This window comes from Gymnodraco acuticeps, unplaced genomic scaffold (genome assembly GCF_902827175.1).
Source record: "Gymnodraco acuticeps unplaced genomic scaffold, fGymAcu1.1, whole genome shotgun sequence".
In the NCBI taxonomy this organism is placed as follows: domain Eukaryota; kingdom Metazoa; phylum Chordata; class Actinopteri; order Perciformes; family Bathydraconidae; genus Gymnodraco; species Gymnodraco acuticeps.
In genome coordinates, this window is record NW_022990295.1 from 8,313,342 (window position 1) to 8,325,804 (window position 12,463).

Here is a 12,463-nt window from a genome sequence, read left to right on the forward strand (position 1 = left end):
CTTGCCCCCCCCGCTCCGCCTGTTTAATACTTTATTTGCTCCAGATAACACATCAGCTTCAACGCCCATCCACAAACTCTGTCACCATGATGCCCACAGATGGCAACTTCCTGTGGTCCTGCCCAGTGATTGGTGGAGAGACTTCCAAACAGAGAACAGCTGGTGAGGGATGATATATCACCCAGCGTTTGCACTTTCATTTTCAGGGTTGTCTTGTTAATGCTCCCAATCCAGCATCTGGCAGGAAATAGACACAAAGGCAGAGAGAGGGAGAGAACAACCTGTTCTTTGGCAGACCTTAACAAAAGGCTGACACATGCCTGATGAACACACAGAGCTGCAAGAGAACATACACAACTGCCATGAATATGAACGAAGAGGCTTGAAGCAAGTTTAAAAGAGACTAGATAAGAGGATGTAAACATTTTCTGCAATAGGTCATTGTTAAGAGAAGGACATCATAAATAGACCACCACTACTTTTTATTGACTTTTTATACTATGCTGTTTTCCTGACATTTTTATTGTGATTTTATCTTAAAGCACACGTTATGATTTAAAAAAAAAAACTTTTAGAAAACATTACCACTATGATTTCTTTAATTGACATTTTTAACTGTGACTCTTTCAATACTATGACTTTCTTTTGACTATTTTAAGACTTACTATACTAGTTTTATATTGAAAAAAAAATCATAGTACAGTATGTCGAAAATATTGAAAAAATATCATTGTATAGTATGTCTGAAAAAGTCATAGTATGGTATATCGAAAATATTGATAAATAATCATAGTATAGTATATCGAAAATATTGAAAAAATATCATTGTATAGTATGTCTGAAAAAGTCATAGTATGGTATATCGAAAATATTGATAAATAATCATAGTATAGTATATCGAAATATGTTGAAACAAGTCATAGTATAGTATTCGGAAAAATGTGAAGAAAAGTCATAATATATTGTAAAGTTTGAAAACAGGCCTAGTATGTTGAAAAAAGTCATGACATAGCAGGCCTATGTCGTAAAATAAAGTCATATGAAAAAAGTCAAAATATAGAATGTCGAAAAAAAGTATATTGGATTTTGTTTTTATTGTTATTAAAGATGACCATAACAATAGGGGCCGGTGTGTTAGTGCCATTATTTTTGTTTTTATAAAAAGGGTCACCAAATCGTGACGTCTGTAGTCAACAAAGTATAAAATACTAAAACCCCACAGCGCCTTCTCTAACAGAGACAGAGATGGGCAACCTGTCAGAAAGACGCCGTCGAGGCAGTTTTTAACCGTTCAACTACGGTTTAAGTTACCAATAACGTTATACAAGCCTTAACATAGAAAGAAAGAAAGAATACCTAAGTTGTTTATTATTTTATTTGAGTTTTGCCTCTTTTGTTTGATTTGTTTTGACTATTGTAAAGGCCTGTTTTCTTTATATCTGTGTACAAGTTTGTTATTTTATTTTTTTAATGATGCCCTCCTGCCATTAACAATTAGGGGCCGGTGGGTTGGAGCCATAATGTATTTTGTTTGTGTTATTTGATCTGCACAAGTTGAACGTAACATGCAGTTCAGACATTGAACACAGGATGGAGCATTCATTTGAGAGTGCATATGTAATCACCATAGACTGTATATGGTAATCACCTGGTGGTCAGAATCAGCTGTGTGGGACGGGAAGCAAACAGTTACTGACCGTGTCGAGATAAGCTGTGTGTTAACCTGTTTGTATCCAGCGTGACTGGCATGCATATATTGTTCTCTGAATGGTAATGTGGATACATTCATTAAGGTGAATGTATTGGACACAAAATAAATGGATCAATGGATTCAAAGATATACGACTCATATGGACATTGTTTTATAGTCTGGAACACGCGTCCGAACAAGTTCTCCCGTTCGCATCCCTCAGTGGTTTGAATATAGATTAGGTTTTAAAGTCACTACAGACGTGTTCATGACTTTTTCTATAACATAGCCTACTATACTATTACTATAGTGGTTTTTTAAAAGCTAGACTATAATATTAATCTTTAATGACTTATTTCATTATATCCCTTACTTTGACTTTGGGTCATGATTTATTTTGTGACCTACTATACAATGTTTTTTTGATGGCATACTCGATAAGGACATTTTAAGTGTGACATTATTACTTTTTTGATGACATACTGAAATAAGGGTTCTTAAAGTGTTATGACTGAGAGTAAGGGAGCCTTCATTTAAGGGTGCATTGGTTGTATCTCTCTATCTATATTAATAGTTTAGGTGAAAATGTCGAAGGAGCAACCTTACATTTTTATGTGGACGATACCGTTATGTACTGTGCAGGTCCCTTGATTAACGAGGCTGTTTTTAACATTATTCAGGCTCAGCTCTCTGAGCTTAAGCTTCTTTTAAATGTGGATAAAACCAAGGTAATGCTCTTTTCTAAAGCTAAAGCTAAAAATACACCAGAGACTGCTTTGGATATTGTAACGCAAGGAATACAACTTGAAGTGGTTACCTGTTACAAATACCTGGGTATCTGGCTTGATGATTGTCTCACTTTTAAACTTCATGTCAATAACCTGCTTAAAAAGCTGAGGGTTAGGCGAGGTTTCTTTTTCAGAAACAAGTCCTGTTTCTCGCTTGAGGCCAGGAAAAGGCTAGTCACTGTGACCTTTTTACCTGTGCTGGATTATGGTGATTTGTTATATATGAATGCACCTGCCAATTACCTGAGCAAGTTAGATGCTGCGTATCACAGTGCACTGAGATTTTTGACAAATTGTAAAGCACTTACGCATCACTGTACCCTGTATACCAAGGCGGTTTTGCCATCACTTACTGTACGGAGGCTCAGTCACTGGTACTTTTTCATTTACAAAGCCATGTTGGATAAACTACCATCTTATATCTGCTCCCTGATCTCTCTGCAAATTGAAAGTACTTATTGCCTGAGATCGCATGCTGTGGTTTTATTAAATGTGCCAAGTGCTAGGACTGTCTTAGGGAAGAAAGCTTTTAGATGTGCAGCTCCACTAACATGGAACAGTCTGCAAAAAGAATGGAAATTACCAAGCTAGTACCACTACATGTTTTTAAAGCTCGGTTGGATGCTACTCAATCAGATGCTGTTGGTACCTGTACATGTGGTTAGATATGTAAATTGTAATCCCTGTACATTTTGCTGTATGATGTCCTTTTGTTGTTCTGTTTATGTTTTTATGTCTTCTTGTGGAACCTACTGCTGCAGGTCTCCCTTGAAAAAGAGATCATTGATCTCAATGGGATTTTACCTGGATAAATAAAGGTTTTGAATTGAATTGTAATCGTTTGTAACTGGAAGTGTTAATGAAGTTGTTAAATGTATTTAGGTATTAAATTATCTCCTGCATTTCCATCCTAGGTCTTCCTGTTAATTGAAAGGAAAACGACCCGCATTGAACACCAGAGGGAGCTACTGGACAACCAACTGGACCTCAACGCTTCAGTAAATTGGTATCAATGAAAAGAGCCGACTCACAAAAAAACAACAACCTTTAATACCTGGTGTCACAGTGTTAGTGAAATTGTAGATATAATGAGATGCTGAGTCTAAGTTGTCCAACTTATCCAAATATGCCACTTTACAATGTTGATATCTTTGTCCCAGGTCAATTAATTTTCAATTACTGACTAAACAAGAGACATTGTTTAATATCTCTAAATACAGAAGTCTGGCGTACAGACAGCATTTCCTCTGACAAAAATACACTTACTGATGTGACTGAAATGTCATTGACCATTACACCTGCCAACCCTGCTCTTAAACAGACAATGCATACACAAGAACCTATGACGTAAAACAGGTGTATACAAAAATCAACAAAAAGGTAACAGACAAATGAAGCCAACCTGTTAAATATAGGAAGGCAAACCGCTGTATATCATATGGCTGAACAATACAAATATATTGTTCAAAATTAAATGAAAACCGGACAGCTGAATGATAGTGACAAAGCTACCATTCCAAAGATCTTTAGAGGCTACAATATTGTTATATTTAACATGTAGAAGTCAGAGAAAAATCATGCAGCTTCATCTCTTGACACAACCGGTTATAAAATATAAATTGCTGCTTGTAACCAAACTTGATCTTAGAATAGTTGCAAAGTAGACCTTAAGCTCTTGTAAAACAAACTTTATCTTGCTTCAAGGGCCAAATCCTAGGAACAAGCCATTTACTTGGTCAAAGTGTCCTTTTTCAACACCTGTGCTGATGTTTCACCTGCTCCAGTATAGGGCTTTATATTGAGCCCTTACAAGCTTCTATTGTAGAAAACAATATGCAAATGCAGTGATTGTAAAGTTTGCCGTTTGGCCCTTTTATGTGTGTTGCATAATAATACCTGTCGAGTGGTGCCAGCAAACCTAAGTAAAAGAGAATGTTGTGTACAAAAATGGAAGTGGCCATGATTTTGATCGACTTTAGTTTGTACCTGCTGAAGACTTCGATGGTGGTGAAAGTTGTGTTTAAATTAATATTTTTGTACTTTTGCTATCAGAGCCCTGATGACAATAAAAATGATAAAAACCCTTAAAAAGTATGGTTTCAATCTCTCATATATATTGACTTCTTTTGAGTATTGTTTTCATCTGCTAATCTCCCCTGTTAAACACAGCAGGCACCATACCACGCACATCACAGATCATATCAAGAAAACAATGAAACCCAGATACAGTGAAGCGTTTACATAAAGAAGCATTAAAACGTTTTTTCCACCCTGTAAAATACATTACAAATACATGGTCAAAATGCACATACAGTGGACAGCTGTTTCCTTATCTGTTCCAGGAAATCTGCTTGGCACGATTGTCATTAAAACAACAAAAGCTTGAAGAATTCAACTATAATTTTGGGAAAAGCACCACACTTTAAAAGTAGAAAATTGGACTGGCTTGAATATCAAATGATCATGCTCATACAGTAGGGGAGGTCAGTGAAAGCAACACAGGCTACAGGAAAAGTATTCAAATTGTAAGGCTACTACCAATAAAGAGGATTCTCATACAGAGCAACTTAGTTAAATGTAAAAGGACTGGAACGAGTTGCAGACTGGCTACTCACTGTTCATCGTTTTTTGGTAACTGTAGCTCCATTTCTCATGAAACGCTACATAAAAAAGCAGTAGTAAATGGCTTGTCAGAACATTAAAATGGCTGGTATGAAATGCATGGTAAGAAAAAAACAAGAACACAGGCAGTCGTAGTGAGATAATTGGTTTATAATTAAATGTGTTCACCTTTGTTCCCTTACTTACTTAACATTGTTTTACTGAAGCAATTTCCCCTCACTGAAATGAAGATGACCAAATAAAAAATGGCCAAACCCTGTTCTGGTTTACAAACTTCAAATATAGCGAAAAACAGTAACATAAGACAAGGAAGATGAAAATAAAATGGATATTTTTCTGAATAACTCCCTGATTAAATAAAAGTCATGATATGCAAATATATGGTGACATTCTGCAGCTTTCACTATATAAACCTACTCATGACATAAAGTTGTTTATGATAAATCCATAGCCTTTTAAGAATGTTAATGTACAAACTTGCATAGATAAAGTGATATAGTATAGAGCAGCTTAATAATGACATGCCCAAAAACAGAACATTCTTTTATAGGCTCTTCTGATGCCCCTTGCAGGGAATAGCTGCTTGTTGTTGGAGTACCAACAAAACAAAACATCGACACTTGGACCACTAACATATGCAAGTTTGCAATTTGGGCAGATATTTGTTAAGTCTCAAAGAGTGGGAGCTCTGAGTTAAACTGTGAGTTATTTTGCAGCTCTCCTGCTCAAAAAGACTTAGGAAATACAGGCCATACAGTAGGTCACACAAAACATCAGTTTAGGACAGCTGTTTTTTTTGTCTTCCTTTAGTTTTTTACAGTATGGCTATTAACAGGGTGGCATATGGATGACATCATAGACTCATCTGAATATAAAGGGCTTCACTGACTGTCTGTAATGCTTTTAAACATGCTTTCCCTGGGATTATTTGGACTTTAATTATTTTTAATGCACAGAGGAAATGCCTGATTCTCTGTCCTCAATTTAAGGCTCTTCATTTCTATTTGGCTAAACCACCACCTGGGGACTGAGAATTACAGGAGTGACATCTCTGTTATTGTGGTATTAAAATGGTTCCACAACGCGAGGATACAATGTCCTCGAATAGACTTAACGTTGAACTTAAAGGGGAGTACCACTCAATTTGGGAAATGTCTGGATCTAAGAACAAAACAATCTGTGACAGTTTTGGGAAACACACTCTTTCACAAGCATGTGCATAATGCCTGGAGGTGTGTTCAAGAAAATAGTAGAGATAGTATGAAAAACTTAGTTTTAGATTTGAGTGGCAATCCCCTTCAATAAGTGTACATAACAATTTGGAAAACAATCAAAAAGTACAACACAGACACTACTCTGAGCACAGTTCTATTAAAAGCAACCGGTTATAAAACATTGACATCATCAAGAGGACGTGCTGTACATCGAGTTGAGAGTGATAACAGCCTCCCATCTCCTCTACCTCAGTCGTGAACATGAAGTAGAAATCATGTTCCGTGTGCAAATCGAGTGAACACCAAACATGCGTGGTGCAACTCTAATGCTACTGACTGAATCTGTAGAGCTACATTGAAGTGTGGTGGTGGGGAAAAAAGCTTTTGTTGCGTACGACCAACCGACAAAACAGAGTGATAAAGTAAAAGTTCTTTCTAAGCTGGCTCCTGCATTATATTGTCCATACAAGAGAAAAGCATTTATCTTCTTCGATTCTTCCTTTGTTTGCAGTGACGCGTCAAAATTCCACATCACAGGAAGGACTTCTCGAAGCAGCCCGGACGTTCTCCTCATCCCCAGACCACCAATGTCTGACACACGGACACAGTGGTCCTTAGACAAGTCTGACCTCCTCTGACCTTTAACCGTACAACCTCTCTTCAGCCAGGGTGTAGGTTCGCTTTCCTACCATGCCTCTCTCATGCAGAGCGATGGATCCCGAAGCGGCCGGGGGCTGGAGCGGGCACAGCCAGAAAAAAATGAAGCTGGTGGTAGGAGAGGAACGAAAAGGGATGAAAAGGAAATAAAACATGGCCTATCCATGAAGCATCCGGCTCCGATGGTGTGTTTAGGTTGGCAACGGGTCGTCATCGCCTTTGCTGCACTTGCACTTACAGCACAGGACGATGGGAGTGGCCAGAAGGAGGAAGGGGGAGGCCACCAGCAGGAGAAGGCCGAAACCAGCAAAAATCCCAACAACCTGCAGGGAGAGATCAGAAAGAGTAAATACATATGTAAATACAGTAGTTTAAACAAAAAGACAATGGTATTCCCTTCCATCCTTGAATCCTGCAATTTGCCCAGCTGATGGCACTAAATGCTCAAACGACATATCTTTAAAGCATAGTTGCTTGAAGACGCATCAGAAGCTATTTGAATACTACAGGGGATGTTGGCAATTTTTCACAAATGTATAACTGTATATTCTTTACTTATTGCTTTTTAAAAGCTCTAAATATACCATGTTTGCTGTTACGGCCTCTGTTCCAGCATCAACACTATTAAAACTAATTGGTTTAGTAGACCATATCAAAAATAAAATATATACATTTTTACTGATGGACTACAAAAACACTCAGCAATTCTCAACATTATTAGCTTCAAACTCTTTAATGAAATAAGCATGAATGTTGGTGAATTGCCCACATGGGGGCGCCAGACACCAGCAAGTTCAGAGCCCCAAAATGGAATACATAACATGCAGTCTCATGCAATAGTGACTTATTATAGCACAATGCTTTCCTCACGTTCTGAGGGAACAAATATGCTTTTCTAGGGTATTTTATTGGAAACAGTTTTCTGCTTTTAAGCACACATACCTAACTAACCTTCTCCCAGCTTGTATACAGGCTGTGCTGTATTGGAAAGCACAATGTGCTCTGAATCATTGATGATGCTTACATGTTTCGAACATGACTGTCCTTGTAACTGACGGTAGACATGGTGTAGACAGGGAGAAAATATTTGTTTTGTAAGATAGGTTTGCCCTGGTACATCTTGTAAGTGGATCTTTTAGATGTGGATGAGAGCGGGGAGTGAAATGAGGAGAGCAAGAGAGAGACAAAGACACAGAGCAGTGAAGCTATAGCCGTCTTCCACCAGCTGAACTGTAATCATATGACTCAGCCTGCCCCACTGGGCAACAGATGCCAGTTTATATGCTAATGTTGACAAAATAACAAGTATGTTGGACAAAGGGACGTGCCAACCCATAATAGGTTATTCTGCTAAGGAGGGATACTGAGGAGAAGTGAACACCAGAGTCGGCCTGTGTGGAAGATTTAAAACACATGTCATATCTAATCCCGATCATGTGTAATCCACCATTTTTCATGTGGAAAATTACATGTCATATCCAATCCTTTGTGTAATCCGTCATTTCATTTGCTAACCCATCGGTAAAGAAGGACCTTTGTTATGTAAACGTTTTCTCCTTTTTTTTGTTTGAAAGGTGTACATAATAGGCTTAGCTGAACACAGCAGGACTCCGACCACCAGGCACTTGGCGCTGCACGTGGATCGAGTTGTCCTTTTTCGTATTGTGCAGTCAAGATCATTTTAGCCCGTCACAGAAGGCTAGTGTTTGAGCGAGAAAGAGGCAGAACCCGGGAGCATGTGTGTGGCCACATGCTGCAGTGTGGTGAGTGTGAGAGAAAGGAGGGGGGGAGAGAAAGGAGAAGGGAGGAAGATGGGTTTCTCACCTGTGTTCTGTGCCAGATAACAGACGCCCTGGAGTGGCCTAGTTTGTTTCGACAGGGCCCTTTGTCATAGTGGATCAGGAGAAAGTCGTCCTGTCACACACACAAACACACACACAGTACAGGTAAAGATTGACCATTAGCAGCCTAAAGGACAAGGGCAGCTGTTCTGAGAAAATCGTTTTTTAAATGACCCACGTGGCGCGGTTGTCCGTGCCCACACAATTAAGATGACATAACGTACCACTGCTCATAAGTCATCCTTATCCAAGCTCAATTTCTCGAAAGAAAATCTAAAACATCTCATCCCTTTCTTATCAAGACCATGGTTAAGCTACAATTTCCTGTTAATAAAAGCTATTGCTGTCAATATGCAAATGATGTCTACATTTGCGCTTATCACATTGTGCAAACGGTACAATAATAAACTGTGGGGGCTTTTAGTCACGCTATTGCAGTATACATCAAAGTACAAAGAAGAGCGAAACTCACATCCAGGGACTCCAGACAGTACCAGCAGAAGGCATGTTTGCAGTTCTTGCACATCATCTGTGCACAGCCCTCATCCCTCTCGATGTAAACTTTACATTTAGGACAGCGCTTGATTGGTGCATCATCTTCTTCATTCTTATAAAAAGAGCTGGGAGGAAGAGAGACACAAGCCTGATGGGATTTGTATTCCAAACAACATTGAAAAAAGAAAATCACTCAACATTCGCTTTACCAAAAAGTGCTGGGGATGAGATTGCTTTAACGCAGCAATCAATACTTACAATCTCTGGCCTAACAGGATCGTGTGATCGCTAAAGTGCAGGGGCCGACAACTCTTCTCAAAACCACCAATCACTAAATGGCATCCCTCCAACACTCTTACCCTTCCATCTCTTGGTGTTGGTTTGTCTGTATCTATTTGTCATGTGTCAGTAAGGTGCTGCTGACCCTTGATAATATGGAGGTGAGCAGGTAGCGGTCATTCTAGGCCCTGTCCTAGGACCACGCACAATCCCACTTATTTCTAGTGAAGGATCCAGCTTTGAAAGACTTTGCAGTGAACAAGTGTAGCTCAAACCCTCTTTACAATTTAAGAGTAGACCGGTTAATCCTCTGTCTCTCTCCACGGTGGCCTTTGAGCTCGGTCCTGAACCTGCGCTGACAGAAGAAAGCTCTGCAGAGTTAATGAGGTTTCCAGAGTAAGAGGATATCTCAAAGAAACGGGTCAGCTGCATATGTCTCTACAGCAACTCTCTACTTACCTCACAGGTAGGTCATGTTTCCTTGAAAGGAGTAATAAGCCAGTCTCAAAAGGCTTTTATAGGAGTTTATATATCTGCCTATTAATTTGAGCTTAAACCCTGGTTGATGCACAGCAGAGCAGAGTCTGCAAAACAGCTAGCAGCTGTCGATACATATTAAAGGAGGCCCTGAATGAATCCTCCTGCATATTGACGGGAGGATCAGAGCTCCAGTCAGGCGAGATGAACATGGTTTATGATTCAGTTCTATGGGGTTGCATCTGCAGAAAGTCATATAGCAGCTCATACTGTCACAACATGACAAAACGGGAGAAATTCATATTATTTAATTGTAGAAAGATCATCATACATAAAATGTCAGAAAAAAAAGTATAAAAGCCAGGTTGAAACAATTTCTTTGTTTGATTTGTGCAACTAAGAGTCCAATAACCTAATACTTTTAGTTTGTTAAACATAAGTTCAAGACACCAGCAAACGTTCAAATGAAAGAAGCACAAAATACAGATATCTTGGCAATTGAGATAAAAAAATATATAAATGTTCTTATTAATTAACTGTGTAATATATTAATGCTGAATGCCTCCTTGATAGAAGCGTGTATGCATGCAGAGTATAAGGTATACATTCGGAAAACATGGATTTCAAAAGCAACTGTAAAGTAGATGGTAGAGGGATAAAGGCAGTACCTGTTTTCTCCTGGTAGGAAGGAGGTGATGGGCAGGTTGTGCTCCTGGCAGGCCTGTCCGGGGTGCCAGTTGGCCTTGCAGGCGGAGCAGAACTCCAGGGCACAGACGGCGCACTGGACCAGCTGGGGCAGCGCAGGAGAATCTGCTTCCTTCAGCTGGCACACGGCCTGGCAGGTCGAGGAAGGGCACCACGTCCGGCATGGGTCCAACAGCACCTCTGATGGAACAAAACAAGTGCCAGCGTCATGGAAAGCAGCTCTTTCAAACGGTTAGTTAACCAAAATTGTTTTCATTGGGAGGTTGTTTTCTTTTTGGTAGAAGGTCTTTCAAATAGTTTACCTTTCTTAATAATGTTTGGCCACCATGGTGCCTTGGCCGCTGATGTTTCAGAGTGGGAAAAACCCAGAACAATGTGCACAGAAAACCACAGCATTTCAAGTAAGGGATAATCAATTTACGACTAGAGATGAGCTAACCTTGCAAATCAATAAAAGCCTTTCGTCTAATACATATTTAGTTTAATGTACACTTTTCAAGGTTCAAATGTGTACATACTTATGATGGAAAATAGCTTTAATACAATAGGTAACTTTTGTCTTGATGCCTCTCACTCATTTCCACGACTTCTCCAAATGCTTTTGAATACGTGTGAAAGACACCAGATTTTGTGTTTTGCCAGTTATTTTCTAAGTTGGTAGCGTGATGCACTTGCCCTTGTATCCTCTCCTTCCTTCCCCTCGCCTCTCTGCCAAGAACTCAGAGCCCACATTCCTCATGCACTCTTGGCTCAGGCTGAGAAATATGGAACGGTTACAGCAACTGTTCTGCCCGACTGGACTGGGACATTGATGAGACGGCTGACTGCTCTATTGCAGGGGCTTTCTGAGGATTTGTATTCATCTACAGGACCCCCCAGTGTGTTCTTATGTATATTGTTTTGTTTACATGTATTTGTGCAAGTGAGATCTGCATGTTCTGTATACAAATTGAGCCCGTGTGTAGGTGGAAAACCTGCAGGGCGAGTACCATCTGAAAGCACGGCTTGGTTTCTTCATTCTCTGGTAGCGAGGGAACTCTAATATTGCCGATTAGCACGTCTGCACTGACAGCCAGGAGCGACACAGACACATCATCTATCCACCAACGATATCCAAGCCTATTACCAGTCACTTCACATTTATCCTACAAACAGTGTAAACCGCAGACATTGAATACATAGCGGCACACTGAAGCAGGGATAAAAGGATTTAACTAAAATATCTTGTCATGCTAAGAGACCTGCCGCATCACAGTCAGTCAGACAGTTTACGAGCAGAGAGCCGAACCAATCCAATTAGAATCTCTTTAAACAAAATCTAGGAGGCTTTCCCTTTTATGTATATTTGATGGGAGCTGGGGTTACACTTTGATGAGGATGACAGGGTTGAGTAGGAATACTACAGCAAGGTTTAGTACCTGTTGCAAGAATATTTCTTCCCTGCAGGATTGTTTGTGGTTAAAAGAAAATCAGATTGAATCCATATTTTTGGTATCAAAATCAAATGGAAAGACTTAATTCTAAAGCTGTTCAGTGACATGGACAGGTTTGCTGAACAAACAAGAATACTTTCTATTAGCTCTCCGCAGATGCCCCACAGCGTAATTCAAGAGGAAACATGTCCACATGCGTCAAAGGATATCTGACAGAGCGGCATCTTGGCTGCACTTTGAAGGTGGGATTGTCGTCATTCTT

At 39.5% G+C, this 12,463-nt stretch overlaps 1 protein-coding gene across 1 annotated transcript in view; it reads right to left on the reverse strand.

The window, feature by feature from the left end:
- Positions 1-3,505: 3,505 nt before the first annotated feature.
- rnf144aa (ring finger protein 144aa) overlaps positions 3,506-12,463 on the reverse strand; it is a 45,602-nt gene continuing 36,644 nt past the window's right edge. Inside the window, exons 5-8 of the mRNA XM_034222254.1 lie at positions 10,732-10,948; positions 9,285-9,432; positions 8,796-8,885; positions 3,506-7,294 (exon numbers count right to left, since the gene is read on the reverse strand). Coding sequence (XP_034078145.1) covers positions 7,163-7,294; positions 8,796-8,885; positions 9,285-9,432; positions 10,732-10,948 — 587 coding nt within the window. The 3' untranslated portion in view covers positions 3,506-7,162. The remainder of the gene's footprint in view (positions 7,295-8,795; positions 8,886-9,284; positions 9,433-10,731; positions 10,949-12,463) is intronic.